The 27,348-nt window shown below is 48.5% G+C and overlaps 1 protein-coding gene and 1 non-coding gene across 5 annotated transcripts in view; one reads left to right on the forward strand and one right to left on the reverse strand.

The window, feature by feature from the left end:
- The window catches only part of RALGPS1 (Ral GEF with PH domain and SH3 binding motif 1), a 230,184-nt gene that overhangs the window by 29,012 nt on the left and 173,824 nt on the right, over nt 1-27,348 (forward strand). For all 4 annotated transcript variants that reach the window (XM_049774155.1, XM_049774157.1, XM_049774158.1 and 1 more), the window contains exons 2-3: nt 13,538-13,659; nt 16,722-16,829. In XM_049774155.1, the coding sequence (XP_049630112.1) occupies nt 13,603-13,659; nt 16,722-16,829 (165 nt within the window). In that variant the 5' untranslated portion in view covers nt 13,538-13,602. The remainder of the gene's footprint in view (nt 1-13,537; nt 13,660-16,721; nt 16,830-27,348) is intronic.
- LOC126009981 (small nucleolar RNA SNORA22) lies at nt 26,473-26,602 on the reverse strand. Its single transcript, XR_007496128.1, has one exon. It is a non-coding gene; the product is annotated as a small nucleolar RNA SNORA22 (small nucleolar RNA).

Genomic DNA, 27,348 nt, shown 5'->3' on the forward strand with positions numbered 1-27,348 from the left:
TTGTTTTTGGGTCACACCTGGGAGTGCTCAGGAGTTACTCCTGGCTCTGCACTCAGAAGTTGCTCCTGGGATTTGAACCATCGTCTGTCCTGGGTCGGCTGCATGCAAGGCAAACACCTTACCGCTGTGCTATTGTTTCGGCCCAGGGCTGACTCCTGACTCTGCCAGTGCTTGGGGGAACCATACTTGGTGCCAGGACTTGAACAGGGTTGGTTGTGAGTGGGGCATGGGCCTTTATGCCTGCTATATTTGAGTTGACCACTCCCAGGACGTATTTGCAGTCTGTGCTGAGTCTGAGAAATTCTGTCTTGTAGGATGGTTGGGGCCGCCCGAAGGATTCACACCTGAAACTCTTCCCGTCCCCAGCATCTCGTTCTTGACCCTGAAGGGTCATCTCTGCCCTTCTGGGTGGCCTGTCCGGTGGGATCTCACAGATGGGGTCTGGTTCCTGAGACTACTGCTGTCACACTAACAGGACGATGTCCGATGTCCCGGAGAGGCTACAACTGTGACAGTCCAGCGAGGAATGTGGCACCTGTGTGGAATGTCCTGGGGACAGGCATAAGAGGAGATTAAGAGATTGGGGAGGGCCTCCTGCTCATCACCTCTCTCCAGCTGTACCTGTACTTGTTTTGGGGCCACACCCATCAGTGCTCAGGGGTCACTCCTGCTTTAGTCAGTGATCACTCCTGGCTCTCTTTTTTTATTGGGTCACACCCGACATTGCTCGAAAGTCACTCCTGGCAGGCTCAGGGGACCATATGGGGTGCTGTGATTCGAACCAGGGTTCCTCCTGTGTTGGCTGCGTGCAAGGAAAACGCCATATGCTGTGCTATATTGCTCTGGTCCCACTCCTGGCTCTTTACTCAGGGTTTGTCCCGTTCTACTTAGGGATCACTCCTGAGGACCCTGTGTGTTACTGGGAATCAAACTTGGGTCTGCTGTGTGTGGGGAAAACTCCCTCCCTCCTAAACTCTCTGGCTCTGGCTGCATTTTGGCATCTGCCTGAAACTACTTTCAGAGAGAGACTGGAGGCAGCAGGGCTGTGCAGGAAGATAGCACTGGGCACTGTCCCCACCCCCAGGCTCTGAGCCCCACTTTCCCCCAGATCAGCCTCTCTAGGTCTGACCTCTGGGCCTATTGGTTGAGGTTTTTGTTTTTGTTTTTGGGCCACACCCAGAGGCATTTGGGTTCCTCCTGGCTCTGTGCTCAGAAATCGCTCCTGGCAGGCTCGGGGGACCATATGGAATGCCAGGGATTGAACTCGGGTCCATCCTGGATCAGCAGCGAGCAAGGCAATTGCCCTACCGCTATGCTATCACTCTGGCCCCTGGTTGAGAATGTTTGGGCAGGGGTGGGGGGGGCGTTAAGGCAAGTCTCTGTAGGGTGCTGCCGCTACCCTGCCTTCAGTACCCTCTCCCGGACCTGCACAAGTGTCTGGACTCTGTGAGCCCCTGAGCCTTTCAATGCAAAACAGGGTCTAGAGCCTGGAGAGATAGCACAGCGGCGTTTGCCTTGCAAGCAGCCGATTCAGGACCAAAGGTGGTTGGTTCGAATCCCGGTGTCCCATATGGTCCCCCGTGCCTGCCAGGAGCTATTTCTGAGCAGACAGCCAGGAGGAACCCCTGAGCATTGCCGGGTGTGACCCAAAAACTAAAAAACAAAAAAACAAAAACAGGATCTAAAGGTTTGGAGGGGCTGGGGGGCAGGGGGCTACATCTGCGCTCTGTTTCCATGCATGGTGGTGGGGAGGCGGGTAGTTCCTTCATTTTGATGGAGGCACAGTGGGTTGTGTGGGCAGAGTGCGGAGGACACAGGTGCCCCTTCCTGCACTGGCAGGTGGTCACTCTCTTCTCCCCAGGGCTGAGGGTACCCCACTCGGGAGCACTGGCTACTGCTGGTCTGTTCTCACTCCCGGCCACCTGCGGAGGTCACTACTGGCGCCCAGCACACGAGGGGAGCTACCTGTGCTTTGGGGCACCTGGGAGGATCACTCAGCTTGGATTGGGCAGAGAAGAAGGAAGGGTATGCCTGGGGTCTGAGTATAGACACCCAACCTGCTTACCCCAAGGCCCCCCACTGGCTGAGTGGCCAGGCAGAGGCTCAGAGTGTGACATGTGAGGTCCTGTGTTGCTCAGACCCCTCTATTGGGGACAGCCCCTCCTTCCTCAGTTTGCTTCTGTCCAGCGAGCCACAGCCCTCTCCATACTTAATGGCATGGAACGTGGTGGGGTCTCCCAAAGTCAGTCACTCCAAACATGCCAGCTCAGTCCCTGGGCAGGGATAGGTGGGGCTTTGTGCATTTGTTAGTCCTTGTGCCACAGTGACTCCTGAGCACAGAGGCGGCTAACACTGCCCCCTCTATATCCCTCAAATAATTGCACCTTTCTGAAGCTTCTGGCAGGGAGTGGTGGAGAGGCGGGCGGTCAGCAGGGGGCGCTGCAGCACCAGGCTTGTGACTCAGGCCGCTGGGGAGAGAAGGCCTGGCTAGGTCTGGGAAATTCAGCTCCAGTTTTTCTCCCCTAACTCATAAATTGAGTGTTGATCATAAATGTTTTCCGCCTTTCTTTACAAAGAGATCAGGACTCTGAGGGTGGGTAGGACACTTGTGTTTACTCAGATTTGACTCCCAGGATCCCATGTGGTCCCAGAGCCCCGCTAAGAGTGATCCCTGAGTGCAGAGCCAGGAGTAGGCCCTGAGCATTGTGATGTATTGTCCCCCAATCAAACCAAATACAAAAGAAATCAAGGGTGGGGGATAAGGGTCAAGCAGTAAAGACCAGGCCGGGCTGTGCCCTTCCTTGACAACCCCTCCTGCAACACAGGGTGTGGCCTGGTGACCCCCTAAACCATTGGGTTGCCCAAGCACTACTTCTGATCTGCACGGTACTGGACCCCCTGGGAGAAAACCTATGCCCAGGAAGGGGACCCCCCACAGTTCCATTTTTGTGTGCCATGATGTGCACCTGACACTTTCCAAACTGCCTTTACCCAGATGCTGTGAAGTGTGACATCGTATAGGACCCTGCTGTATGGAATTGGAGGTTGCATCTGTGTGTGACGAGCAGTATGGACCGCTCAAACTCCACTCTCCGTCCCTCTCTGTGTCCGTCACCTTGCCACGCCCCTTTATTTTTGTGTTCGGACCACCCCGGGGATCCTCAGGGGTAGTGCCTGCTCTGTTTGCGGGACCCTGTGTTGCTGGAGGTGGAACCTGTTTCCCAAACCTTCCAACCTGAGCTCAGCCCTCTGAGCTTACTCTTGGGCCCTTCCACAACTGTCTCCTTAACCCCAGTTTTTCCCCTTCCTTTTCAGTAACCATTACTTGGTACTTGTTATCTAAGAATTTTGTGCTGTTTTGTTTTATTTGCCCATTTGTTTTCTTTATTAGAAGTTTTAATAATTTCATGCAGCTAAATCTGCCAGCAGTACCTTTGTTTTATGGCTTTTGAATTGCCCTAGAGAAAAAATTTTATTTTTCATTTTTAAATTTTGTCCACATCTTTCTCTGCACTCAGGAATTAATTCGTGGCAGTGCTCAGGGCATTATAGGAAATTCTGGGATAGAACGCAGGTTGGCCACATGCTATACAAGTGCCCTCCTCACTGTATTATCACTCTGGCTCTAGAGAGAACTTTTTTTTGGGGGGGCACACCAGGTGACACTCAGGGGTTACTCCTGTTTATGCGCTCAGAAATCGCTCCTGATTCTGGGACCATATGAGACACCAGGGATCGAACCAAGGTCCATCCTGTGTCAGACACGTGCAAGGCAAAAGTTATCTATTTAAAAAAATTATGTATGCTTACTGTATTAATTTTTTTCTTTTATGGTACTGAGGCTCCAACTTAGGACCTCACCTATAACAAGGCAGGTCCCTTTATGAAGTCCCATCTGACTACTAGAGTATTTCTCTGGAGATTTTTTTTTTTTCATCTGTCACTGAGTTTTTTTTTCGTGTGTGTGTGTGTGTGTGTGTGTGTGTGTGTGTGTGTGTGTGTGTGTGTGTGTGGTTTTTGGGTCACACCCGGCAGTGCTCAGGGGATACTCCTGGCTCCATGCTCAGAAATTGCTCCTGGTAGGCACGGGGGACCATATGGGACGCCGGGATTCGAACCGATGACCTTCTGCATGAAAGGCATGAAAGGCAAATGCTTTACCTCCGTGCTATCTCTCCGGCTCCTGAGTTTTCTTTTAAATGACATTGGGAGCCAAAGATATAGGTCAGGGGTGAAAAAGCTTGCTTTACATGCATCTGATTCTGTTACATTGCTTAGGGGTCCCAGAGCCCTGCCAGGAGTGATCCCTGAGCACAAGCCCTAAGCCCTATGGAGTGATGCCCGAGTGCCACCAGGTGTGGCCCCAAAACCAAAATAAAAAAGAAATCCAAAGATACTGGGTGAGATTTTGTTTAGTTTTTTTTTTCTCCCTCTTTATTTTCCAGTTTTCCATTGTTGTTTGTTGTTACATTGGCTGAGGGGTTACACGCCTGACTTGGGGGTGTGGATGAGGGTGGACATCCCTTTGAGCTCAGGGTTTATGGCCAACAGGAAGTCTCGGGGACATCAGGTGTCAAAGACCACACAGCCAGCCAGCAGTTTCTTTCCACAAAAGCAAGGCAGGGGTGGGAGCCTCTGCTTCGGGCCTGCAAGGTGGGTGCTAGTGGAGTGGGGGCAAGGAGTGCTCCCCAGTACTGTTCTGAGACCTGCGGGGGGGGGGGGGGGAAACGCACACCTGGCCCTGTTTAACTTTTTACTCAGACTGCAGGTGCAGGTCTGATGGGTCAATTATTCAGTGCTGGGGGCCCGTGGCTGGGATTTTTGATGTGACGCAGAGGACTGGGTGCCAGGGATGGGATACATATTCTTGGTCAGTGAGGCATGTGTTCCAGGCTTTGAGCTCTCTCCTAGGCCCTGAGATGCTTCTGGATCCTGTATCAGTGCTTGTATATATTCTTGGTTCATCTCTTTCATCTATTATCCATTGTGGCTTCCTGGCAGGACACAACCTTTTCATTGTACTTCTCCCCCTACCTTCCCTCCTCCCCTTTCTTTTGAAAGCTTCTTAGCTCCTTTTAATTATTCTTCCAGATGAAATTTTGAATCAGTTTGTTGAGTTCCAAAATGAATTCCCTCCCTTTATGGTTTAGAGTGAACTTGGATTTTATTTATGGAGCGCTTGGGTGGGTGGGTGGGTGGGTGGGTGAGGGAGAGATTAATGTCTTTACAATATTGTCTTATTCAGGGGAGGAAAAATTTCTCCTTTTATGTTTTTGTTTTTGTCTTCCAGGAAGGTCTTAGAATTCGCTTCAGATAATTCTTGCAGATTTTCTTTAAGAGTTTGTTTTTGAGCCTTTTTTTTTCCCTCCTCTACCCCTCCGCCAGGACATTCTCTAGCTGGTTAATGTTTGCATAGAGGAAATAGTTGATTTTATGACCGGATGTCAGACACACATAAAACTTTCTCCTTCGTCTAGTTCCATTTGCTGCAGATTTTCTAGAAATGCTTAAGTTTGGGTTTTTGGTGGCATCCTTTCCAGTGTTTCAACACGGCAACAGATTGATCGTTTTTCTCATTAAAAAAAAAAAAAAAAAGACTTGATGTTTTTAGCATCTGGATAAGGGCAAGATCCAATGTGAGGGCCCAATTGTTATCCTACAGCCAAACCTTAGACTGGCATTACTGGGGGCACTTTTGGCATCTTCCCTGCTTTTCTCCTGCACTGTGGGGTGTGGACTGTACCTGGAGGCCACCTCCATCTGGCTTCACCTGCCCACTCTGCCAGGCCTCCGTTGGGTTCCGCCTGTGTATAGACCCCCTTCCCAGCCAGACCTGCCCAGTCGCCTTGATCCCTCTCCAGGAGCGCCCCCTGGTGGCAGGATCTGGGAAAGGAGGAGCTGGGGGGCACTTTCTGGGCTCCTTGGAAACCCAGAACAGGGGTTCCCTGCTCTAACAACCTCCTCCTCACCCCACATCATGATATGTGGTGAATATAGAAACTCCAGCGTTGCAGCAGGGCCAGAGCTGGCTGGTGGGTAAGCCTGTGTCCCTCAACCCCCCACAATACTTCGGTCCTTTTCTGAGTTTGTGGAACCTTGGCACACACCTTGCCACAGCCTACCCTGTCTCACTGCAGGTGACCCCTGACCAGGCCCTGAAGGAGGATGGGGTACAGCCTGCCTGGCCCTAGCAGAGCATTGTGCAGAGGTGCATGGGGCTGTGGGGACAGGGAGGGCAACTCATAGCTCCCTCCTCCCCCCACAGGTCCTTACTCCAGAGAGGATGTTCCTCCTACAGTCAGGAGTGATGATGGCATCTGGGACTGTGGCAGAGGCTGTGCTGTCATGAGTCCCTGGTCTGACCCCTGAGCAGCCGGAGTGTCTGGGCTATTCCAGGTAATCCATCCTTATTTCCTCATCCTTAATTTTCACCCTCTTTCCTCCAGTCTCTGCCCCACCCCCATAACTCCCAGGCCCCCATTCTGAGGATCTGCCCCTGTGGACAGAGTGGCCCATCTCCCTGCCCTACTCCCCGAAGCCTTATTTTGGAGAGAGGGGCCTTTGGCTACAAGAGCACTCTGTAGTGGGGTACCAGGAGGTCCCACAGAAGACTGCCCAATTGGCCAGCCAGAAAGCCAGTGGCTTTCTTTTTGGATCCCTTGCCCCAGGGTTAATGAGAAATGTAGTTTCTCCTAGCACCTCCTGTGCCCGTTGGATGCAGGGGTAGTGAGGTATGGTACATGACAGGACCCAGCTTTGCTGCTGACCATGGTCACTTTGGGGTGTGGCTAGCTGCCCCCCTGGTTCTTCCCCCTTTTCAGAGGAGGAAAATGTGGCTCTGCCATGCTGATCATCTTGTATAGGACACAGAGCATGTGGGGATGTGAGTTTGTGTCGGGGTTCAGCTCCCAGCCCATCACTGAGGTCCCTGTTCAGTCCCCACTGTAGCACTCATGACTGTTGCATCTTACTCTCAGTGAGGCTCTTCCTGGTTCATGGGGGCACAGCAGGATCCCCCATGGGTGGGCAGGTGACTTACCTAGACAATGCTCTAATGCTCTGGGCTTCTGTCTGGGGCTCAGACCAGCCCCTGCAGTCCCCATCTCATCTTACCCCAAATGTGTGGTCTAGCTGTGGGTCCCCAAACCCACCTTTCATGCTAGTCTGAAACATTTGAAAGAAATCACTCTCCTATAATCCCGCATTCCCATGTATGTGTGTGTGTGTTTTCTCTGAAACCACTTTCCCAAGTTACATGGTTGCGGGAGGCAGGCGAGCCATTGGCCTTCTCCGCAGCCGCCCTTGTCCGTTTGTCTTGTGCCAGGTTCTTGGTTTCCAGCACCCAGCAAGTGGACGCCAAGGGTACTGGTGGCTTGCAGGGAAACCAGGTTGGCAGATGGGATTTTCCTTCCTCTTCTCGGAGCCCCCACACACCAGGCCAGACGTTCTTGGGAAGGGAGAGACGTGGGCTGTTCTGTGGTTCTGGTGTAGCCGCCACGTTCCTGCAGACTGACATCATGAGAATAGCCTTTTCTCCTGCTGTGTGTTGGTTGCCAGAGAGGCATTTGCACTGCGATTGTGTGAGTGTAAGTGTGTGTGTGTGTGTGAGTGTGTGGTTATGGGTGTGAGTATGCGTGTGCTGTGATTATGATATATGAGTGTGTGTGAATAAGTGTGTTTGTGTGTGTTTAAGAGAGAGAGAGAGGGAGAGGTAGAGAGGGGTGAGAAAGACAGAGGGGGACAGGAGGGGCATGTTGTGCAGTGGTGCAGATTACCATGGCCAAGTGGCCTCCTTCCTACCCTGCCCTGATGTCTCCCTTCTCAGCTATGCTGCAGCAGGAGGCTGGACCCTCAGACAGCAGGTCGTGGTGATCTCTGAGCCCCAGTTTCCCTCTCTGTAAAATGGGCTTTGAAGGATGCACCTTCACCTATGGGAATGGGGTGTGGTTGGGAGGTGGTGCACCTGCCTCAGGGGTGCAAGGACATGAGTGTGATCCTGGTACTGCCCTCTGTCCCCATCCTCGGGAGCCGAGGGGGTGTCATCTCTACCTGACATGGTGCCCGTGCCAACTGATGGATCAGTGAGCTGCATGTGGCAGTGAGACCATTTTTCTGCTTGGGACAGCAGTGTGTCCCATCTGGGCTTCTGTCTGGGGCTCAGACCAGCCCCTGCTGTCCCCACCCCACCTTATCCTAAATGTGTGGTCCAGCTGTGGGTCCCCAAGCCTACCTTTCATGCTGGTCTGAGACATTTGAAAGAAATCACTCTCCTGTAACCCCACATTCTCTGTGTGTGTGTGTGTGTGTGTGTGTGTGTGTGTGTGTGTGTGTGTGTGTATTCTCTGAAACCACTTTCCCAAGCTTCATGGTTGGGGGGAAGCAGGCAAGCCATTGACCTTCTCTGCAGCCATCCTCATCTGTCTGTCTTGTGCCGGGTTCTTGGTTTCCAGCCCCCCCAGCTGGTCAGCTTCACCTCGGGAGTCCAGGCAGGACACTGCCATGCCCCCACCAGAGCCCCTTGCCTGTGCCTCATACCGCTGCTTTCTCTTGCCTTGGCTGGCCTCTTGGCTCCCATCTCTGCTCCCTCTCTGGTTTCTACACTGTAGCCAGTGGTCTTCCAAACAGATCTGCTCTGACTGCTGCCTCAGCCTCTCCCTCATGAACTAGGCCCCTCTCCTTAAACGGGCAGAGCCCTGGACAGTGGCACATATTTTTTAGAAGATGGTTTTAACAAGGGATGAGGGGAATGAATGTTACAGCAGGCAGGGCACTTGCTTTGCACACGACTGACCTGGGTTTGATCCTAGTATTTCATATGGTCTCCCAAGCCTGCCTGGAGTGATCCCTGAGTGCAGAGCCAGGAGTAAGCCCTGAGCCTAGTCAGGGTGTGGCCCCTACCAGCCCTTCCAAAATTTTGGTTTTAAGGGACTGGGGTGATACAACTGTGGGGCAGGGCACTTGCCTTGCACATGGCTGACCCTAGGTTAGTCCCCAGCACTCTGAGCCCTTCCAGGTGTGGCCCTGGTGGCCTGTAACTCCACTGGGTGGCCCTGACGACTCAGTAGCACTGCCTCCTCCCATGGAACCACTGGCCTGGTTGTTGAGCATCACTAAGAGAGTCCTTGGGTCTCCAGAGCACAGCAACAAAAAAGAAAAATTTGGTTTTAATATGAAATTTTCTCTCTTTAATTTATTTACTTTTGGTTTTGGTGCTTAGGACTCGCTCCTAGCTTTTTGCTCAGGAATATCTCCTGACAGGTCTCTGGGTTTTTTCAAGGGTATGACAGGGATCAAGCCCGGGTTGGCCATATATAAGGCCTTACACATTGGCCTATCTTTCTGACCTCTACAATTATTTTTTTTTTTTTGGTTTTTGGGCCACACCCATTTGACGCTCAAGGGTTACTCCTGGCTATGCGCTCAGAAATCGCCCCTGGCTTGGGGGGACCATATGGGATGCTGGGGGATCGAACCGCGGTCCGTCCTATGCTAGCGCTTGCAAGGCAGACACCTTACCTCTAGCGCCACCTTCCCGGCCCCTACAATTATTTTTTAAGGCTTTGATACTAGATTAATGCCATTCTATCCCAGGCCATTCTGTGTGGCCTTCTTCGTGCACTTATAGACTTTTCTCTCCAAAGGGGCCCCAGGTTGCTCCACGCTGGCTGCCCAGTGGGTTAGGACATCAAACAACTAGGTGCTACTGGCCAGTGACCGGAGGAACTCAGTGAGATATGGGGATGTGGGGACAGCGTGGACCTTGTCCCCATCTCAGGACCCTTGTCTTTAAGACCAGGCCTCTGGTGCTTGTGCAAGAGAACCTGGTGTTTTGGGAACATAGTTGCTAAGTTCCTGAAGTCAGAGATGGTCTCACACGTTCTGGGTGGGCTCTGGGCCTGCTACTCCCTCTCTCTCTCCAGAGCCAGGGTCTGCACCCGCCTTGCACAGAGATGGGTTTGGATCCTGCCCTCCTGGAGGTGAAGGATGTCGGCAGCAGTGCCCAGAGTCCTGAGTGCCCAGCGATGCAGCCACCTGGACCCGGGAAGGACTGTCTCCCACCTTCAGGGGTTCCTGGTGGAGATGTGCGTTCCAAGTTGGGGCCTGGCCAGGCTACAGGGACTGAGTCTGGAAGTGGGGTGGGGTGGGGCTGCGGTTTGTCTGGTTCCAGGCCCGGTGTTCCACTCGGCGCAGTCTGAGCTCTCTGCATGTGAAGTATCGCTCTGTGCACACAGACGGCCGTAAATCAGGCTGCGTGTCATGGGCCAGACGCACCAGTCAGACAGGATCCAGGTTCTGTCTCCCCCACAAATCCCCGTGTATTCTCTTATCCCAAGGCTCACTCTCAGATGACAGGGGGAGCTATGTGGAGCCAAGACTCAGGGCACGCACCTCCCACCCCCACATCTCACGTCCAATCCTTGCCTGAGCCCCTGGAGGAGACCTGGGTCTCCTGGGTCTCCTGGGCTGATGGGAGATAGTGTGAGCCATCCAGTCACCTAAAGCTTCTCCCCTTGCCTCAGTTTCCCAGGGACCAGAGCAATAGCATAGCAGGGAAAATATTTGCCTTGCACACAACCAACCTGGGTTAGATCCCGGCATCCCTTATTTATTTATTTTTTTTTGGTTTTTTTAGGCCACACCCGTTAGATGCTTAGGGGTTACTCCTGGCTACGCGCTCAGAAATTGCCCCTGGCTTGGGGGGACCATATGGGACGCCGGGGGATCGAACCGTGGTCCTTTCCTTGGCTAGCGCTTACAAGGCAGACACCTTACCTCTAGCGCCACCTCGCCGGCCCCCCGGCATCCCTTATGGTCCCCTGAACAGCACCAGGAGTGATTCTTTTTTTTTTTTTTGGTTTTTGGATCACACCCGGCGTTGCTCAGGGATTAGTCCTGGCTGTCTGCTCAGAAATAGCTCCTGGCAGGCACGGGGGACCATATGGGACACCGGGATTCGAACCAACCACCTTTGGTCCTGGATGGGCTGCTTGTAAGGCAAACGCCACTGTGCTATCTCTCTGGGCCCAGGAGTGATTCTTGAGTGCAGATCCAGGAGTATTCTCTGAACACCACCTGGTGTGGCCCACAAACAAACAAACAAACAAACAAAATGGGTTTCCCAGGAATAAGAACGGTTTCTGTCTCCCAGGGTAGTTGAGCTGCTCTAATGAGCTCTCAATGTCGGATCTAGTCCAGCACCTCCCATGGACACGGCATTGGCCCCGTTCACACTGTTGTGGTCAGTGATGGGCAGGAAGCAGGTCCTGCAGACAGAATGTTGAGTGGGAGCCAGTGGCCCATCATAGGAGAGGTCCATGAAGCTGGCGTGGGTGGAAGGAGAATTTGTTAGTTGCTGGTGGTCAGTGGGAGAGAGACTTGGTTTCAGGGTGGATTGAGCTTGACTTATTAAGGTCCATCTCCCTCCCTCCCTCCCTCCCTCCCTCCCTCCCTCCCTCCCTCCCTCCCTCCCTCCCTCCCTCCTTCCCTCCCTCCCTCCTTTCCTTCCTTCCTTCCTTCCTTCCTTCCTTCCTTCCTTCCTTCCTTCCTTCCTTCCTTCCTTCCTTCCTTCCTTCCTTCCTTCCTTCCTTCCTTCCTCCCTCCCTCCCTCCCTCCCTCCCTCCCTCCCTGCCTCCCTGCCTCCCTGCCTCCCTTCCTTCTTCCCTCTCAGCTTCCCTCCCTCCCTTCCTTCCTCCCTCTCAGCTTCCCTCCCTCCCTCCCTTCCTTCCTCCCTCTCAGCTTCCCTCCCTCCTTTACTTCTTTCGTCTCAATTTCCCTCTCTCCATCCTTCCCCTCCCTCCTTTCCTTTCTTCCTGGCCCACCTGCAAGTCGGTTGGTTTCTAACTTCCCTTTCCTCTCCATCTTGCATTTGCTTTGCTGAGAATAAGGCCCTTCTACTGCCAAGCCCAATGCCCAGGGGGATTCCCAGTCACTCTGCCGTGTCATCTGCTGCCCATTCATTATTTTCTCACCTGCGCTCACACACACACACACACACACACACACACACACACACACACACACACACACACACACACACACACACACACACACACACACACACCCTCGCCCCATCCCTGATACCTGGGACTTGGGACTTGTTCCTGTGGGTGATTCAGAGGAGAGAAAAGCGAAGACAGAGGGCTTCAGGGCAGAGCTGGCTTCTGGGCACAAAAGGAAGGCACAAATGGGATGGCTGGAACAGGGATCGTCACATTCTGTCCCTCTTGCTTTTCCTGGATTCCATCTTTTATGTGATGTCCTCTGACTTCGTCCTGTCCCGGATAGTTAAGTTTCTCTGGATCCTGGTGCCTGGAGCCTGTCTCAAGCTCTTGAGCCCCTCATCCTCACCAGCCCCTGCCTTGCTGCTGCTACTTCCTTTAGCCCCTCTGCCCCTTCTCCCTTTAGAACCAGTGACTCTGTCCATTCTGTCCTTTCTCACATGGCAGCTGCCCCCTCTATTTCACAGTTGTAACTGCCAAGGTGGCTCCACCTGGCACATGGGCAGCTGGCTGGATCTCGGGAGTGCCAAGGATTTGCTCCATCCTTGCTTTATAGTGGCAAGGTGGGGGCACAGTATGAGGAGAGATACTGGGGTGAGGTGTATGAGGTATTCAGAGAGTTTGTGGGCTTCACTTCTTTCCTCACTTGTTTCTCTTTGAGGGCTGAGCTGAAAGACATCCTGGGATGTTAAGTAGGTCAGGCATTCAGAACTTAGAGGCCCCAGCCGCTGTTCTGTGAAAAGGGTGGCCCTATGCTGCCAGACATTTCTTTCTGAGAGCAGTCAGAAGCCAACACTCGTATATGAGATCTTCCAGTTGGTAAATACTGGTGGTTTAAAAAACAAAACAAGATTCAGGGGCCATTGAGAGACACCTCAAATGACTGGAATTACATGTGCTATATAGGCTGGAACCCTCACTTCTCTTTTTTGGGGGCCTAGTATAGGAGGGTATTTGAGCCATACCTGTTGGTGCTCAGGGCTTACTCCTGGCTCTGTGCTCAGAGATCACTTCTTGTGATCAGACAACCTTATTTGGTTCTTTTTGTTTGTTTTTGGGTCACACCCAGCAGCGCTCAGAGGTTACTCCTGGCTCTGTGCTCAGAAATCGCTCCTGGTAGACTCAGGGGACCATATGGGATGCCGGGATTCGAATCACCAACCTTCTGCATGCAAGGCAAACGCCTTACCTCCATGCTATCTCTCCGGCTCCCCTTATATGGTTCTTGATGGGGAAACCAGGTCAAATTGTGTACAAGGCAATGCCCTCCCTACCACACTTATCTGTCTGGCTCAGGGGTCCTGAGTTCCAGCCCTATAACCCCTGAGTCTTGCCTGGGATGTCTCAGAAAACCAAAACTTAAAACAAACAAAAGAACAGAAAGAAAAAAAATCAATACAGATCCAACCAACTAACTTGAGGGCTGTCTTTACCTGGGGATCTCCAGTGTGTCACGATGCTTTTTGCACGGTGCTGTACTCTCATCCAGGTTGGTGAATTGGAGCCTGATATTTTTAATGCGTCCCTTTACCTTGCAGGACTTGTGCAGACGGGTTATGTCACCCCCACAGGCGGCCCTGAAGCTCCCCGCAGCCCCGAGACTATGTACAAGCGGAATGGTCTGATGGCTAGCGTGTTGGTCACCTCAGCCACTCCACAGGTATGGACTCTGGCAGAGCTGGGGCAGCCAGGGGGTGTGGGTACGGGTGGGGGAGAGGATCTACTGTTGACCGACTCAGGCCCCAGCTGAGTTGGGCCAGTGAAGTTGAGGGCTCCCTGAATGCCCTTATTCTCAGTGTTCCCCAGGCTCCCGGCCACACCAGGAGGTGAGGTTTGGGAGACTTTCAGTCCCCGGGGAGCCGCGTGTCTCTGACTTCGTCTCCTTCGAAGCCAAACCAATACCTTCTCAGTTCTCCCACAACAAGTGCCACATTCCATTTTGGTAGCAAGAAGGACTCAAACCTTCCCCCAAGAAAAACTGCTACCCAATTCTAAATAAATAAGCCATGTGTCCTGGAGTGAAGTCAGACAGAAGTGGGTCCATCTGGCCCGTGTTCCTGTTTACTTTGCTCAGTAGGAAACGGCCATAAGGACTGCTGGTCCTACCTACAGTGGCCCGGACTGGAGTGGTCTTAGGGTGTGAGAGTGGAACCAAGACTGACTGGTGGTGGAGTTATATGGGGCGTGGGAGGTCATCCGAGGCCCAGAGTGATGCCACCATGTTGGGCGGGTACTGTCTGGCTTCTGGGACAAACCACAAGGCAGAGCTCAGTGCTCTGAACTCCTAAGGCCCTGAGTCAATGGGGCTTTGAAGCAATTAGCTCGGCTTTCACAGGAACCAGTTAATTTCTTGTAAGTTTTTGAAAAAAGATTCCTCGTTTGGCTCTCCGGGCCTAAAAGCAGACTTCTGGATGTCATTGGAAAAATCCCACAATGGCACCAAAGTGAGTGAAGTCAAGTTATCTCCTTTTCCTCCTCCTTTTCATTATCACCACCGCCACCATTGAATATACATGCAGTTTAGAAAGAGGGGGCAGCTTTTACCTTCAAAAAGGCCTTGGTGGGAATGAGACATTTGGGGCAGATGTCACAGGGAGCTTTGTTGGTAAGTTTTATAGCATCTGGATCCCACATGAATTTCTGGTAACTGGAAGAGTCAGGCCATGTCTCCCTTTTTAGTTGACACCCAGTAGAGGACAATGTCTTTCTTGGTGTGCCTGTGTTCATACATTTGTGCACATATATGAGTGAACATTTACAAGTATGCAGATATCCATATGTGTGTTATCCAGAGCACAGAAAGTACCCAGGATTTGTTGAGTGAACAATAAATGTGAGACAAAGTGCTCTGCAAATCACTCCTGACCGGACTCTTTTCAGAACACATGGGCATGCACATGGTGCGCTGCCCTGGCAAGGTCTCACTTTGTCCCACCATCTCCCTGCTACCGTGCACTTTGGCTTTACCCCAGCGCGCGGGGTCATGCTCGGAAAGTGTGGCTGACGGGCAGGTGAGATCCGAGGCAGGCCTATGTGGGCTGGAGCCATAGCACAATGGGAGGGCATTTGTCTGGCATTTCGCAGACCCAGATTTGATCCCAGACATCCCATAGGGTCCCCTGAGCACCATCGAGAATGATTCCTGGTGCAAAGCCAGGAGTAACTCCTGAGTGCCGCCAGGTGTGGTCCCAAAACAAACAAAAAGCCAGGCATGGGTGCCTCCTGCCTTCCCGCAGGAAGCCAGTGCTGTCCTCACACAATGGCTCCTGGAAGCTAGGTCTCTGCAGAGGTGCCAAGTGAGTTAGCAGCTCTTGTCTTCTCATGGCTCCCATTAGATCAGAGGGGAAACTTGGTGGCTGTTCCCAGAGCATTTGGGGGTGACCCCAGGATCCCTTCGAGGAGGAGGAAACTGTCCTTCGAGGAAACTGTCTTGCACCCGTGGAATTTTAGAACATGGAACTTTAGGACTTTAGAATCTTCCCAGAGAAGGGGGTGGTCCAGCACTTGCTTTTTTGACTCCACTGCTCACTGCCTGCACCTCCCCAGGGCAGTTCTGACAGCTTAATTCCTAACTGAGAACTGGGGTTTAGTTAATCAGCAGTGTCCCCACGCCAGCTGCCAGAGGGACTGGCCTGGCTGGCCTCAGAGCTGTTAGGCCTCATGGCCGCTGCGTCTGAAGGTGTCTCAGGCGTCTTAGTGTCATTGGCGCCCTTGTAAAGCTTTCGTAAAGACTGATGGTGTTTTCACTCTTCCTTTGAACCTCACTTCTTCAGTTGTTGACACTTGGTTTCCCCTCACCAAGCTAAGAACACTCCAGTTTCCAGTAAGATTGCACTATTTTTTCCAGATATAGCCCTTTTGGAAAGTGAAATAAAGAGGAATTAATAAAAACATACGCTCTCAATCCTGGGCCAAGATGTTGAGGTTAATGGAAACCACAAAATCCCACTTCAGGGGTTGAGACGAATAAAACCGTTTATGAAGGGGACATGGTTTTGGGGATGGTGAGCTCAGTTAGTTCCCCAAAGCAGAATCTGATGAAATTCAATAAGATTGAAGAGAAGGTATGTTCGGGCATTCTGGGGACCTCCCCTCCCCACCCCCTCTCACCCATAACATACATAACCCCGTGTTGGGTTTCATAAAACCAGCTGCATCTGGACCGTTTCAGCTTGTTCTTTTTTAGGACAAAAAAAATATAGCCCCCCTTTCTCTGTAGCCATGACTTAACAGTATTCCCCTCAGCAAGGGTACCCCGAAATATAACCTTCCCAATGGTCCCCTCTCACCTCATCAGCTTGCAGGCTTTAAATCCCGGCTGGCCTGTACATGAAAGAACCCGTGTAAACTTCTCATGTACTCGTTTCCTGCAGTGGCTGCCAGCAGAGGGAAAAGGGGAGCTCAGGTAATGTTTGGAGGCCACAGTAGTGCAGATGGTCTCTGGTCTCCCTGTGCCCACCACTCCCTCCCAATGGCTGATCCACAGAAAGCAACAGTGTGGTAGGGATGGGGATGAGGGGTGGCCCTCAGGGGTTGAGGGTCTGGATCTGGCCTCAGAAATGGTAAATGTGTGTTCACATCCCTGTCCTGGTTCTTCCATCTAATTGACTGAGAGACTCCAGTTGCCTCTCCTTGTGTTCCCATCCCTCTCCATAATCACCCTCTGGGCTTCCCAGCCAATGAACTAGACCCCTGAAGTAGCCCTGTCTCTCCCTCTCACAGGGCAGCAGCAGCTCAGACTCTCTGGAGGGCCAGAGCTGCGACTATGCCAGCAAGAGCTACGACGCCGTGGTCTTCGATGTGCTGAAAGTGACGCCTGAGGAGTTTGCTGTAAGTGACAGGCCTAAAGCAGAGGACCAGGGCGGGCTGGACCAGGGGTTGGCTTTCTCCATTGGAAGCAAACTTTTATTTTTTTGTTTTTGTTTTTGGGCCACACCTGGCGACAGTCGGGTTACTCCTGGCTCTGTGCTCAGAAATCACTCCTGACAGGTTCTGGGGAACATATGGGCTGCAGGGAATTGAACCCGGGTCCCTTCGTAGTTGGCCGTGTACAAGGCAAACACTCCTATTGTTGTGCTATCTCTTCAGCCCCAAGAGAGCCCAACTTTGACACCCAGCAATGCTGGGAATGGTCCATGAACACTAAGTCAAGAGATGCCCCTGAGTAAACCCAGAGATCTCCTTCATTTTGAAAACCCCTAGTATGAAAGACCAGGCAGCCACGAGGGGTTCTGGGCCACTGGAAGGTTGAGTGGCGAGTAGGCATGGGGGATCAGGATAGTCCTTAGCTTAGAGCCAACTGTGCCGAAAGAAGCCCTGACTCCGTTTTATTTTTGTACTCGGAAAGGTCTTGACCCAGAGTCCATGTGTTCATGACTTCCTGAATGTCCAGGGCCGAGACATTTTATACACCATTGCTCCTCGTTGTAGTATCCTGGGACACTGGGATTTCATCACCTGCTCCTCTTTTTGTCATTTCACAGCAGTGGTTTTCTGCATGCCGAGGTGCTTGGTAGATGACAGATATTTAGAGGGGTTTTATCTGGTCTCCAATGCTGGGGGCAAAGGAGCGCTTTCTCCTGAGAGAGTAGAATTGTCCCCAGGTATGCCATGACTCGATTTCCCCCTTCCCACTATGAGGAAAACAGTTTACATAAAAACCAGCAGGAAATAGGAGATGGTTGGTGCTAGATCTTTCAAAGTTATTAAAAAAAACCCCACATCTATAGATCAGAGTTTCTTAATGAAGGGGTATATTCTAGTGGGTGAGAGGTGAAAATAATATAAATGGGAGACACAGCATGAGACATGGGGATCAGTTAGTAGGAAGGGTTGCACATGAAGGAAACAAGATTTCAGGGGGCTACAGTTGTTAGACTTGGTGAAAGCTTGCCAGTGAATCAATCCACAGAAGAGATGAATGTTGAAACTTTCTATTTCAAGATGCTCTAAGAGCTCCTAAAGTGTACATATGCTGTAAGATATAAACGACATAATTATGAAACAACAAAAAAAGTCTCAGTCATTTTTCAGTCCCCTCGTTTGGTGACAGAGCTCAGGGAAGAATTGAAAAATAAGAACAAAAATTGTTTTGTAATTGAGCGTTGAACTAGAAGGAATAGAGGGCACATAAGCTTACTAGAAAATGCCTTGAAGAAAGTTCATGACAGCAGAATGAACAAAGATATTAAAACAATGAGAAGAAGTGAATAGCATTGACCAGGTAGGCAAAGAATATCCAGTATGCTGGCATGGACATTTCTAAAAGGGGTGAATGACTTTTAAGTCAGGGAAATGGAAAGGATACATAAACTCTAATTGAGGAAAGGTTTCACACACCAAAAATATTCAGAACAACACATGGAAAGGGTGCGTTATGAAGCTGACAGCATGCACCCTAAATAGCCAAGGCCAGAGAGATTCTTGATAAACTTCTGGTTATTATAGGAAAAGAGAAAATTTCTTTGGACTCTCAGGCTTTCAAAGCATAATGACTTATCAGAGAAATGACATTAGCCCCATCTCTTAATTGGATCAAATAAAATGACATTTTTTTTTTGTGTGTGTGGTTTTTGGGTCACACCCGGCAGTGCTCAGGGATTATTCCTGGCTCCAGGCTCAGAAATTGCTCTTGGCAGGCACGGGGGACCATATGGGGTGCCGGGATTCCAACCGATGACCTCCTGCATGAAAGGCAAATGCCTTACCTCCATGCTATCTCTCCGGCCCCCATAAATGACATATATATTTGGTGTGTTTGTAGCGTTCGTCATTGTGGGACCAGGGATTGCACCCTAGGACTCACAGTGTAGGCTTGTGCAGCTCCGACTTTTAATCCACATACGCCAAACTCAATCTCAGTCTTGTCGACAGAAGCACTTCGAGTCATAAGAAAGTGCAGTGGCATAATCAAGTGAAAAAGGCAAGTAAACACCAAGTTAGCCAAAGTCAGCCTTGATTTTCTCATCCAGCTAAACTTGACTCTCCAAGAGAATGGAGCCAGACTCCTGTGAGCCTGCAGTGTTGAGTTCCCTGAGCTGGTCCCGAGGAATTGCCAAATTCAGACACTACAATCAGTGAACCTACCAGTATAAAGACGGCTGGGGTGCTTGCTGCAGGTGTTTTGTTATTCGGGAAATCAAAGGGAGGGAGCGTAGACTGCAAGGGTTTATGGCTGAGCAGTGGGGGCCAATCTGCCCGGAGGGCCCTGGACTGGTTGCTTTTCAGCTTTGCTCTACTTGCTGACCACTGTTGGTTCATGGTGTGGCAGTTGTATGCCACATCAATGGAAGAAGAGAAACAGAAGATCCATAAACATTTCATGGCTTTTCTCGGTAGCTATAGTTGTGGTAGTAGCTTTAGGGTTGATATTGAGAGACTGTTATACCTTCTAAGGTCATGTGAAACATGGCCAGAAGGTTTGCCAGGGTCACAGTACAGCCTATGTTTTGGAGCTCAGGGGTTTCAAGCACTACAGCTGGGATACAGAAGCAGAGAGTGTCCCCAACTTGAACCGGAAAGAGTGGCATGAAGTCCAGGCTGTAGTCTTGAAGTGCTCATTGCTAAAAAGAAACCAGGGTTAATTTTGGGGACCAGACAGCGTTCAAGCTTCTTCCTGGCACTTCTCCCAGCTGCTGTGAGGAAGCTGCTAAGCACATGGGTCACATTGGAAGGGCTGAGGAACCCACTCCAGACAGCCGCTGCCCAATGCTGGGATAATCTGAGCTGGAAAAGGGAATAATTGTGATTGATTGAAACCTCTCCAACCACAGTTAATTACTAGACAATGACAGAGAACTGATTGATTATCTTAAAATACAGAGAAGGAGATCTAGAACAGTGGTGGGGAGGGTATAGGCCTTGCATGCAGTGGACCCCAGTTGGATCCCAGGCACTGCCAGGAGTGAATCCTGAGTGCAGAGTCAGGAGTTCCCCTGAGCACAGCCAGGTATGACCCAAAAAGCAATTCAGACCAAAACAAAGATGGAAAAGGTGGTCCTGGAAGAGTGCTCAGTGGCTTCAAGCACTGGCCTGGCAAATGTAGCCTTGAGTTCAAACCCGAGACTTTGCCTCCATCCTCAGTGCTCAGATAGTCCTGCTATTTGAGACCCTATGAGAAAAGTCTGGAAGGGAGCTCAATTTTTCAGAGCGCTCCCAAGGTGAGTGTGAAGCTCCCAGTTCCATCTAGCCTTGTGCACCAGTTCTTTTCTTTCTGGTGTTAACAGGGATGGTTTTGCCAACAGCAGTAGCTCATCATACTCGTTTGTTTTGTTTCGCTTTTTTAAAGGAGATAATAACTACATGTGATACATAATTCAGACAACCCCTTGCTATGAAAACAATACTGGCATAACAACTAGTTGACTTGTGTGTGGGTGTGTATTCATTGCCGGGATCAAACCCAAGGCTTTACACATGTGAGGTAAACGGTCTGTTGCCGAGCTGTATCCCCAGCCCTCCTTAGCAAATCTGAATGTGGGACTGTAGATGAGATAATATTTTGGGGCCAGTAGTCCATTTCCTGAATGTAATGAGTTGGCCATCATTTTACCATTACATTATGAGGATGATCTTGTGCTCAGGAAATAACATGCTGAAGTATTTAAGGGACAAGAGTTAGAGTAGCTTCCTTTTACTTTCAAACGGCTTGGGAAAAAAAATTTTTTTTTTCTAATCTGTCATTATATGCATAGAATTAAAGCTAATGAAGCGAGAATCAGTAAGTAGTGAAGGTGGTGTGTTGGTAATGTCATAGAACGTGTCATATTACTCTTGTAACTTTCGGGGTAAGTCAAGTCTCATTTTAAGCATCTGTTTAATATAAGGAGTTAAGACGAGTCGGCATGGCTGCCAACTGGCCTCCCGGGCAGTTCAAGTCCATCGTTCCGGATGCCAGGGACGGCTGTGAGTGGCGTCTTCCTGTTTGATTTGCATTTCCCTGACGACCAAGAACCATGTCAGTCCCCCAGTTGCCAGACATGTACTTTCCTGGGGATCTAGGGGCAGAAGAAGGCTCAGACATTCAGGCCGAGTGCTGTCATCTAAACATGCTGATGCTATTAGACGGCGACTATGCCTACAAATTGTTTTTGTTTGTCCATCTGAGAGTGGAGAGGGCCTTGTGAGAAGGTTGTGAATGGGAAGGGGAGGGTTTGATCAGAATCATCAGGGTGAGAGGTAACCCCCCCACACACACACATTCACTCTGTAGTTGGCACAATGACCAGCTGTGTGAAGAAGTTGGTTTCGTTTCCCTACATGGTCACTGTTCTCACAGGGTCACTATGGGCTGTGTCTGGGAGTCTCCGTGGTGAAAGGGTTTGTCTCTGCAGAAACGCTTTGTAATTAAATGGAGACCGGCCGCTTTTCTAACAAGCCAATTTAGGGGGGCCCAGGATAAGGAGGCAGTGCTGAGTTCAGCAGCACATCCTGTATCCTGGAGGAAGTCAGGAGAAGTCATTAGGAGACTTGCCTGCTTGTGTCCTCAGCTGCCCGGATCTGCTCCCGGCCTGGTCCTGCTGCTGGAGGGGAGTGGGGAAATGGGACATGGAGGATCCTTGGTTCCTTGGAGCCAGGAGTTCTTGGAAGACCCTCAGATTGTGTGTATGGAACCAACAGTCCACTGGAAGCCCAGTGATCTCTGAGATTGTTTTTGTTTTTGTTTTTTGTTTTTTGTTTTGTTTTGTTTTTTTGGGCCACACCCGTTTGATGCTCAGGGGTTACTCCTGGCTATGCGCTCAGAAATCGCTCCTGGCTTGGGGGGACCATATGGGACGCCAGGGGATCGAACCGAGGTCCGTCCTACGCTAGCGCTTGCAAGGCAGACACCTTACCTCTAGCGCCACCTTCCTGGCCCTGATCTCTGAGATTGTAAATTCATGTCCTGGTGGTGTAGGATGGCTGAGTAGTAGTTTGAAAGTTGGGGCACCAGAAATACAAAACTGTGAAGTTGCTATTACAGCAAATAGGTTAGAAACTCAGTAGCAAAGCTCCTGACAGGGCCAGCTACGTAGTCTCATTTTCACATGCTCAGACTCTGGGTCTTTTTTCCTAAACGACATAGCAAACATCCTGCCTGCTGCTCCCGAGAGAGAGTTACCTTGACTGGCAGCAGACATTGCATGGCTCTCTGGGCCCGCAGCACAGACCTTCTGTTTCCACAAAGTCTTTCTGTTCCCCACTTGTGCATGATGCACATCTCCCTGGGCCACAGAGAGAGGCAGGTCTGTCTGACCGTCTAAGGCCTGGCTCCGGCTCCATCGCTAACTCAGTGCAAGTCTTCCTGGCTTTTTCAACAGCCATAGCGTGAGCTGGGGCTCAGGGGATTGGCATCCAGGACCCCTCTCACTGATAGGTGGTAGGCCGATGATGGGCGATTCCCAGAGGTGCAAAAACCCATTTGTCCCAAGCTTTTCTTTTCTTTTTTTTTTTTTCAGTTTTATAATTTTTTATTATGAATTATGAGAACAAAAGATGCAAAGAAAGAGGATAAGGTAAAGTTACAGTGGAAGGACAATCACCCATAACATAATTATCAGAAGAAGTCCCCTTGCTGATATCTTAACTTTGAACTTTCACCAAAGAAAGTTAAGATAAATGAAACAGAATCCATGTGCAATTACTTTGTCCCTCAAGTCCCCAGATTGTAGCACATTATAATATTTCTTAACAGCACACAAGGCAATCTAAAGCCATCAAACTTACGTAACTCCTTAAACATTAGATGCGGGGTCCTGAAGCCCCCCCAGGGGGGACCCGGCCAGCAGGAATTAGCTGGGAAGGCTTCTCAGACAACCGCACTCCTATTTTGCTGAGTAGAAGAGCAACCACACCTGTAAAAAATCTGAGAGAGGTTAATAATAAAGACCTAAGGCAATATCTCACTGCTCAAAGGCACCTTTATTGGGCTACAGCTCCTTCTTATATAGTGAAGGAGAAGGGGGCAGTACAAAGGTGATGTCAGTCATACTTTTGGCGCGAAGGCCCATACAAGGCAAGGATATATTTCAGGTTTCAAGGAACAAAGAAAGTAAAGCATTCTCTAAATAAGGAAGTGGGCAGTGGGCTAGGGGCTGGATGACCTTCAAGTTATGATGAACGTGCTGTTTCCATGGAAATTTCTAGTGTCCTTCTAGCTGCATTCCTAATTGCTTGACTATCAGGAGGTGGTGCAAGATGTGCTTGCCTCAGTGATCTTGAACAGACAATGTAGCATACACTTATTGATAACAGCCTAGTTCACTCCGGAATATAGTTGAGGGAGTAAGACTTCATTTCTGGGAATGGTACCGGGCCGTGTTGCTCTCCTCCGGGCTACAAGATTAATTATCTCTTGCAGCTGCACATTCCTTTCTCTTTGGCCCAAGAACTTACAGCAAGACTTCATGTAGCCTTTAGGTGAAAGGCTGGATTATGGCAGAAAGAACAGCAAAATGGCCTCAAACAAGTCACAGTCCCCAACATCTCCCCCTTTCTCTTCTAATAAAAGAAGGAAAGTCGTGAATGGGTGGAAGAACCGTGTCTTAGGCTACAAGGTTTGACCAGGTCGGACACGGCCAAAGCCGCATTTAAAAGATGGCTACAGGCGCTGTGGGTGTGCACAGAGATTTGAATTATGCGTTGTAGCCTTTTAGGGCCGTGTCCTAACTGGGGCCTTGCTAATCCCGTCGTAGGTGTCTCCACAGCCGAGAGCACAAGTACCGGAGCGAGCTCCGTTTGTTAGCTATGCGCTCTATCTCCTGGAAACTTAGTGGCTGGAAGGGCGGCTTGGTGACAAAAGCCAAGTTTTCACAGGAGTCACGTTGGGTTAACTGTTGGTAGTGAACTTGAACAGAGGTTTTTGCCGTCTCATCTACCTGGTTTTTAACAAGGGCAGTAAGTTTGCGGAAAGCCCATGGGTCAAAGGAAAGGAGCAGCATGAGGCTAATAAGAGGGCCCAAAATAGTGGACAGTAATGTATGTATCCAAGGAGAAGAGAAAAACCAACCCTGTTACCAACCTTGTTCTTCATCGAAATATTTTTGGAAGTCTTTTATACCGTCACCAATGTGTTGAACGCTATTCCTAACTAATCCAGTTTTGTCTTTGAAAATACAACATTGTTCCTTAAGGGCTACACAGACTCCCCCCTCTTTCATAAGGGCGAGATCTAAACCACGACGATTTTGAAGCACAACATATGCAAGGGAACTAACAGTATTAGTGAGAAATTGTAAGCTATGTTTGATTTCATTAATGTTTCGTTTTACAGCCTGAGTGAGAATGCGAAAATTGGACTGAGTGGAAACAAGGGATTAAATTTCTATGCCAGCACTAGTAGTGGCGCCAACAGCAAGGAGGACTGCAAGGGTGACAGTTGTAAAGGGCTTGCGACGTTGTTGAAAGACGGAAGGATAAGAGTAGGGGTTGAGGAGAGAAGCCAAGCCAACAGCGTTCATAATCTGGGTCTGTGAGGGCTAGAGCAGAGGCATTTATAAGATTTAAAATAACTTGAGAGGAGGAGGATGGGCCAGAAGGCAGAGTTTGTAGCTCACAACCTGCACAACAGTGAGTTAATGACGCTGAGGCTGAATTTTCCAGAGAAGAAGTTCAGAGTCAGTGGTGTAGATAGGAGGTTCAAACATTGTGATGCTTTCATAAAACGGCGAAACTGGTGAATTGCAGATTCAACAGTGTTCATAGCTGGTGTTGGAGAGCGCTTGGGTAGAGGCATTGACCATTTGCAGGATGAGGATAAAGGTGGAAACCGGACCAACAGGTTTGATGGTTATTTTAGGCATTAACAAAGCTAAAACATAATAATCATGATAAGCAAGAAACATTTCAGTAACAATATGGGGAGAAAATTTAGTGTAGCAAACAAAATAAGTGGAGTTGGGGGCTTCAATGAAGATGGAAGAGTAGTTAACAATAATGGTTTGATTGCAAATGTTTGATTGTTGAACAGGGGGGCACATATATGGTTTGAGTAAGCAAAGTTCCACGACCGTGACTTGTTTGCAATGGAGGTTGTTGGTGGCAATGGTGGGCATCAAGGCAGCTAGGCAGAGTGCTCAATTCAGCATTGTCAAAGGTGGAGTCAGTTAGAAACAGGTTTGCAGGAATGGCGGCTAGCAGGAGGTTTATAAGAAAACAGCTTGGCAGGAGGCAAAATGGTTACTTCATATAAAAATTAAGAATTTGCAGAAAACATTAGCAATTTACATTACACTAGTTATTTTTGAATACCACGGGAATGTTATTTGACCTCTGTTAGACTTTGGCATAAAAGAAAATTTATAATTAACAATTGCTAATTAAAAAAAATTTTTTTAAACTGAATATAAAGGATTTTTCTTAAACTTTTAGTTATTATGTTAAAGCTGGATGCTATTTTTTAGCCATAAATACATATTCTAGAGGCCTGAACTTACACATAACAGGAAAGCCGGGTGACTGCAAAGTCCAGAAATTCTCCAGGGAAAAGTTATCCCCGATGGCCATTGAGAAATCTGGGGTTTGCCATCTCCCACACCTTCCGCCATGTTTTTAGAAGGACAAAGCTAGCTTAATACATAATTTTTAACACATGATTTTTAGTTGCAACATGCCAGTTTGTGAACTGACCAGACTGAACCAGGTTGAAAAAATTAATTGAAATTTGAAAAATGGATAAGGCTTTAAAAATTGTATTATTATAAAATGTAGAGATAACAAATAAACAGACAAAACAAAACAACACTAAACACAACATTTTACACTTGTGGCCACTTTCATTCATCACAACAGACACATAAACAGACAAAAGGATTGATTTAAGACTTATTTATAAAAAATTGACAAGCGCTTTTAAATATTTAGCTAGCATGTTTGTGAGAAGAAAAAAAAATTTTTGTAGAAAAACTTTTTTAGTTTTGAGAAGTACTTAATGTAGATGGAGTGGAACTTTGCTGAAAATAAATTTTAAGGTTTAGATTTAACACAAAACATTTTTAAAACAATTTTAATTTGAAGTTTAAAACATTAAGTAAAATGGTTAATGAGCACTGTAGAAGGAGTCTTTACTCTGAAGTATGAAATGATTTGCTGTAAATGAATAGGTTTTCTTTAAATTGGTTTTGCAGTAGAACAGTAAGACAGCTGCAATAAAGTGTTAAAATTTTTATGATTAAACACAATAGCATGAACTATGATTATTAAAGGTATAAAAACTGATTTTAAAAAACAAACAACTGTTTTTACTATGAAGACTTTAAGTGAATAATTTGTAAAAAATATTATATACTAAATTAACTAAATGCTTAGATTATTATAAAATATAGTTAAAGACATCTGATGCATTTACACACCTAGAACTTAAGACTAAAATTATATTTAATACTAGTTAATTTGCTTATAAAGTTTAGTTACTTTTATATATTACTTATAAAATTATATATAATATATTTTTCATTTATATTATTTTTTCACTGCGACACAAATATACAGATTTGTATAATGTGCTGATATTTTGAATGCACTTAAAATAATAGTTCTTTCAATGCAGAAATAAAGAACAACCATTGCTGTAGCACAAAGTTAAAACTAAGGGTACTATAAAGCACACCTAGGTGTTCACTGTGCATTAAATTAACTATATTGTTTAAAAAGGCTAACCACATTATTTTTCACATAATTTTGTAAATACTTTAAAAATTAAAATAAAACTTTTAATAGAAATATAAGACTTAAATTTAACACTTTTATGTTCGTTTGGATTTTAAAACACAAAGAAGTTTTTCTTTTACCAACATTTTGTTATCTGTAAAGTGACAGAATCATGACCTTGCTCTAAAATTTTCTGAGAGGCATGAAAAAAAAAATTTTATTGCCCTTATCTTCCTGTTGCTATTTAATGTTTTAATAATTACTTTACACCACTTAATGCACTAAACCTAATAACACATATCTGACAAAGTGTAGGGCTAACAAGGTGAAGCAGAGTCTTTCACTGATAACTCGGGGAGGGGCCAGCACAGTTAACAGCAGGAAGGCTAGAGGCAAATTATTTACAGTCCGCAGGGTGTAATGATATAGAGAAAAAAAAAAGCAATCTTTTAAGATTAATTACTAATTTATTGGAATTAGAGGGAATGGCAACTGAAGAGGGGAGTCTGGGTTGCAAAAGTACCATGGGGATCATGGTTTTATTAATTGATTTGAGAATATGCAAGAGATGCCACTTTTCAGATTTATTTTGAATAACGAAGATTGGGTATTTCAAGGTGAATTGGAAGGCTTAAAGTGGGAGTGGCAGGGCCTGAGCTGGCTGTTTCCCAAGGCTGGCAGGAAAGAGGCTGAAGGAGGCTGAGGATTGGTTTGAGCAAAGTAA

The sequence above is a fragment of the Suncus etruscus genome, chromosome 5 (assembly GCF_024139225.1).
Source record: "Suncus etruscus isolate mSunEtr1 chromosome 5, mSunEtr1.pri.cur, whole genome shotgun sequence".
NCBI lineage: Eukaryota > Metazoa > Chordata > Mammalia > Eulipotyphla > Soricidae > Suncus > Suncus etruscus.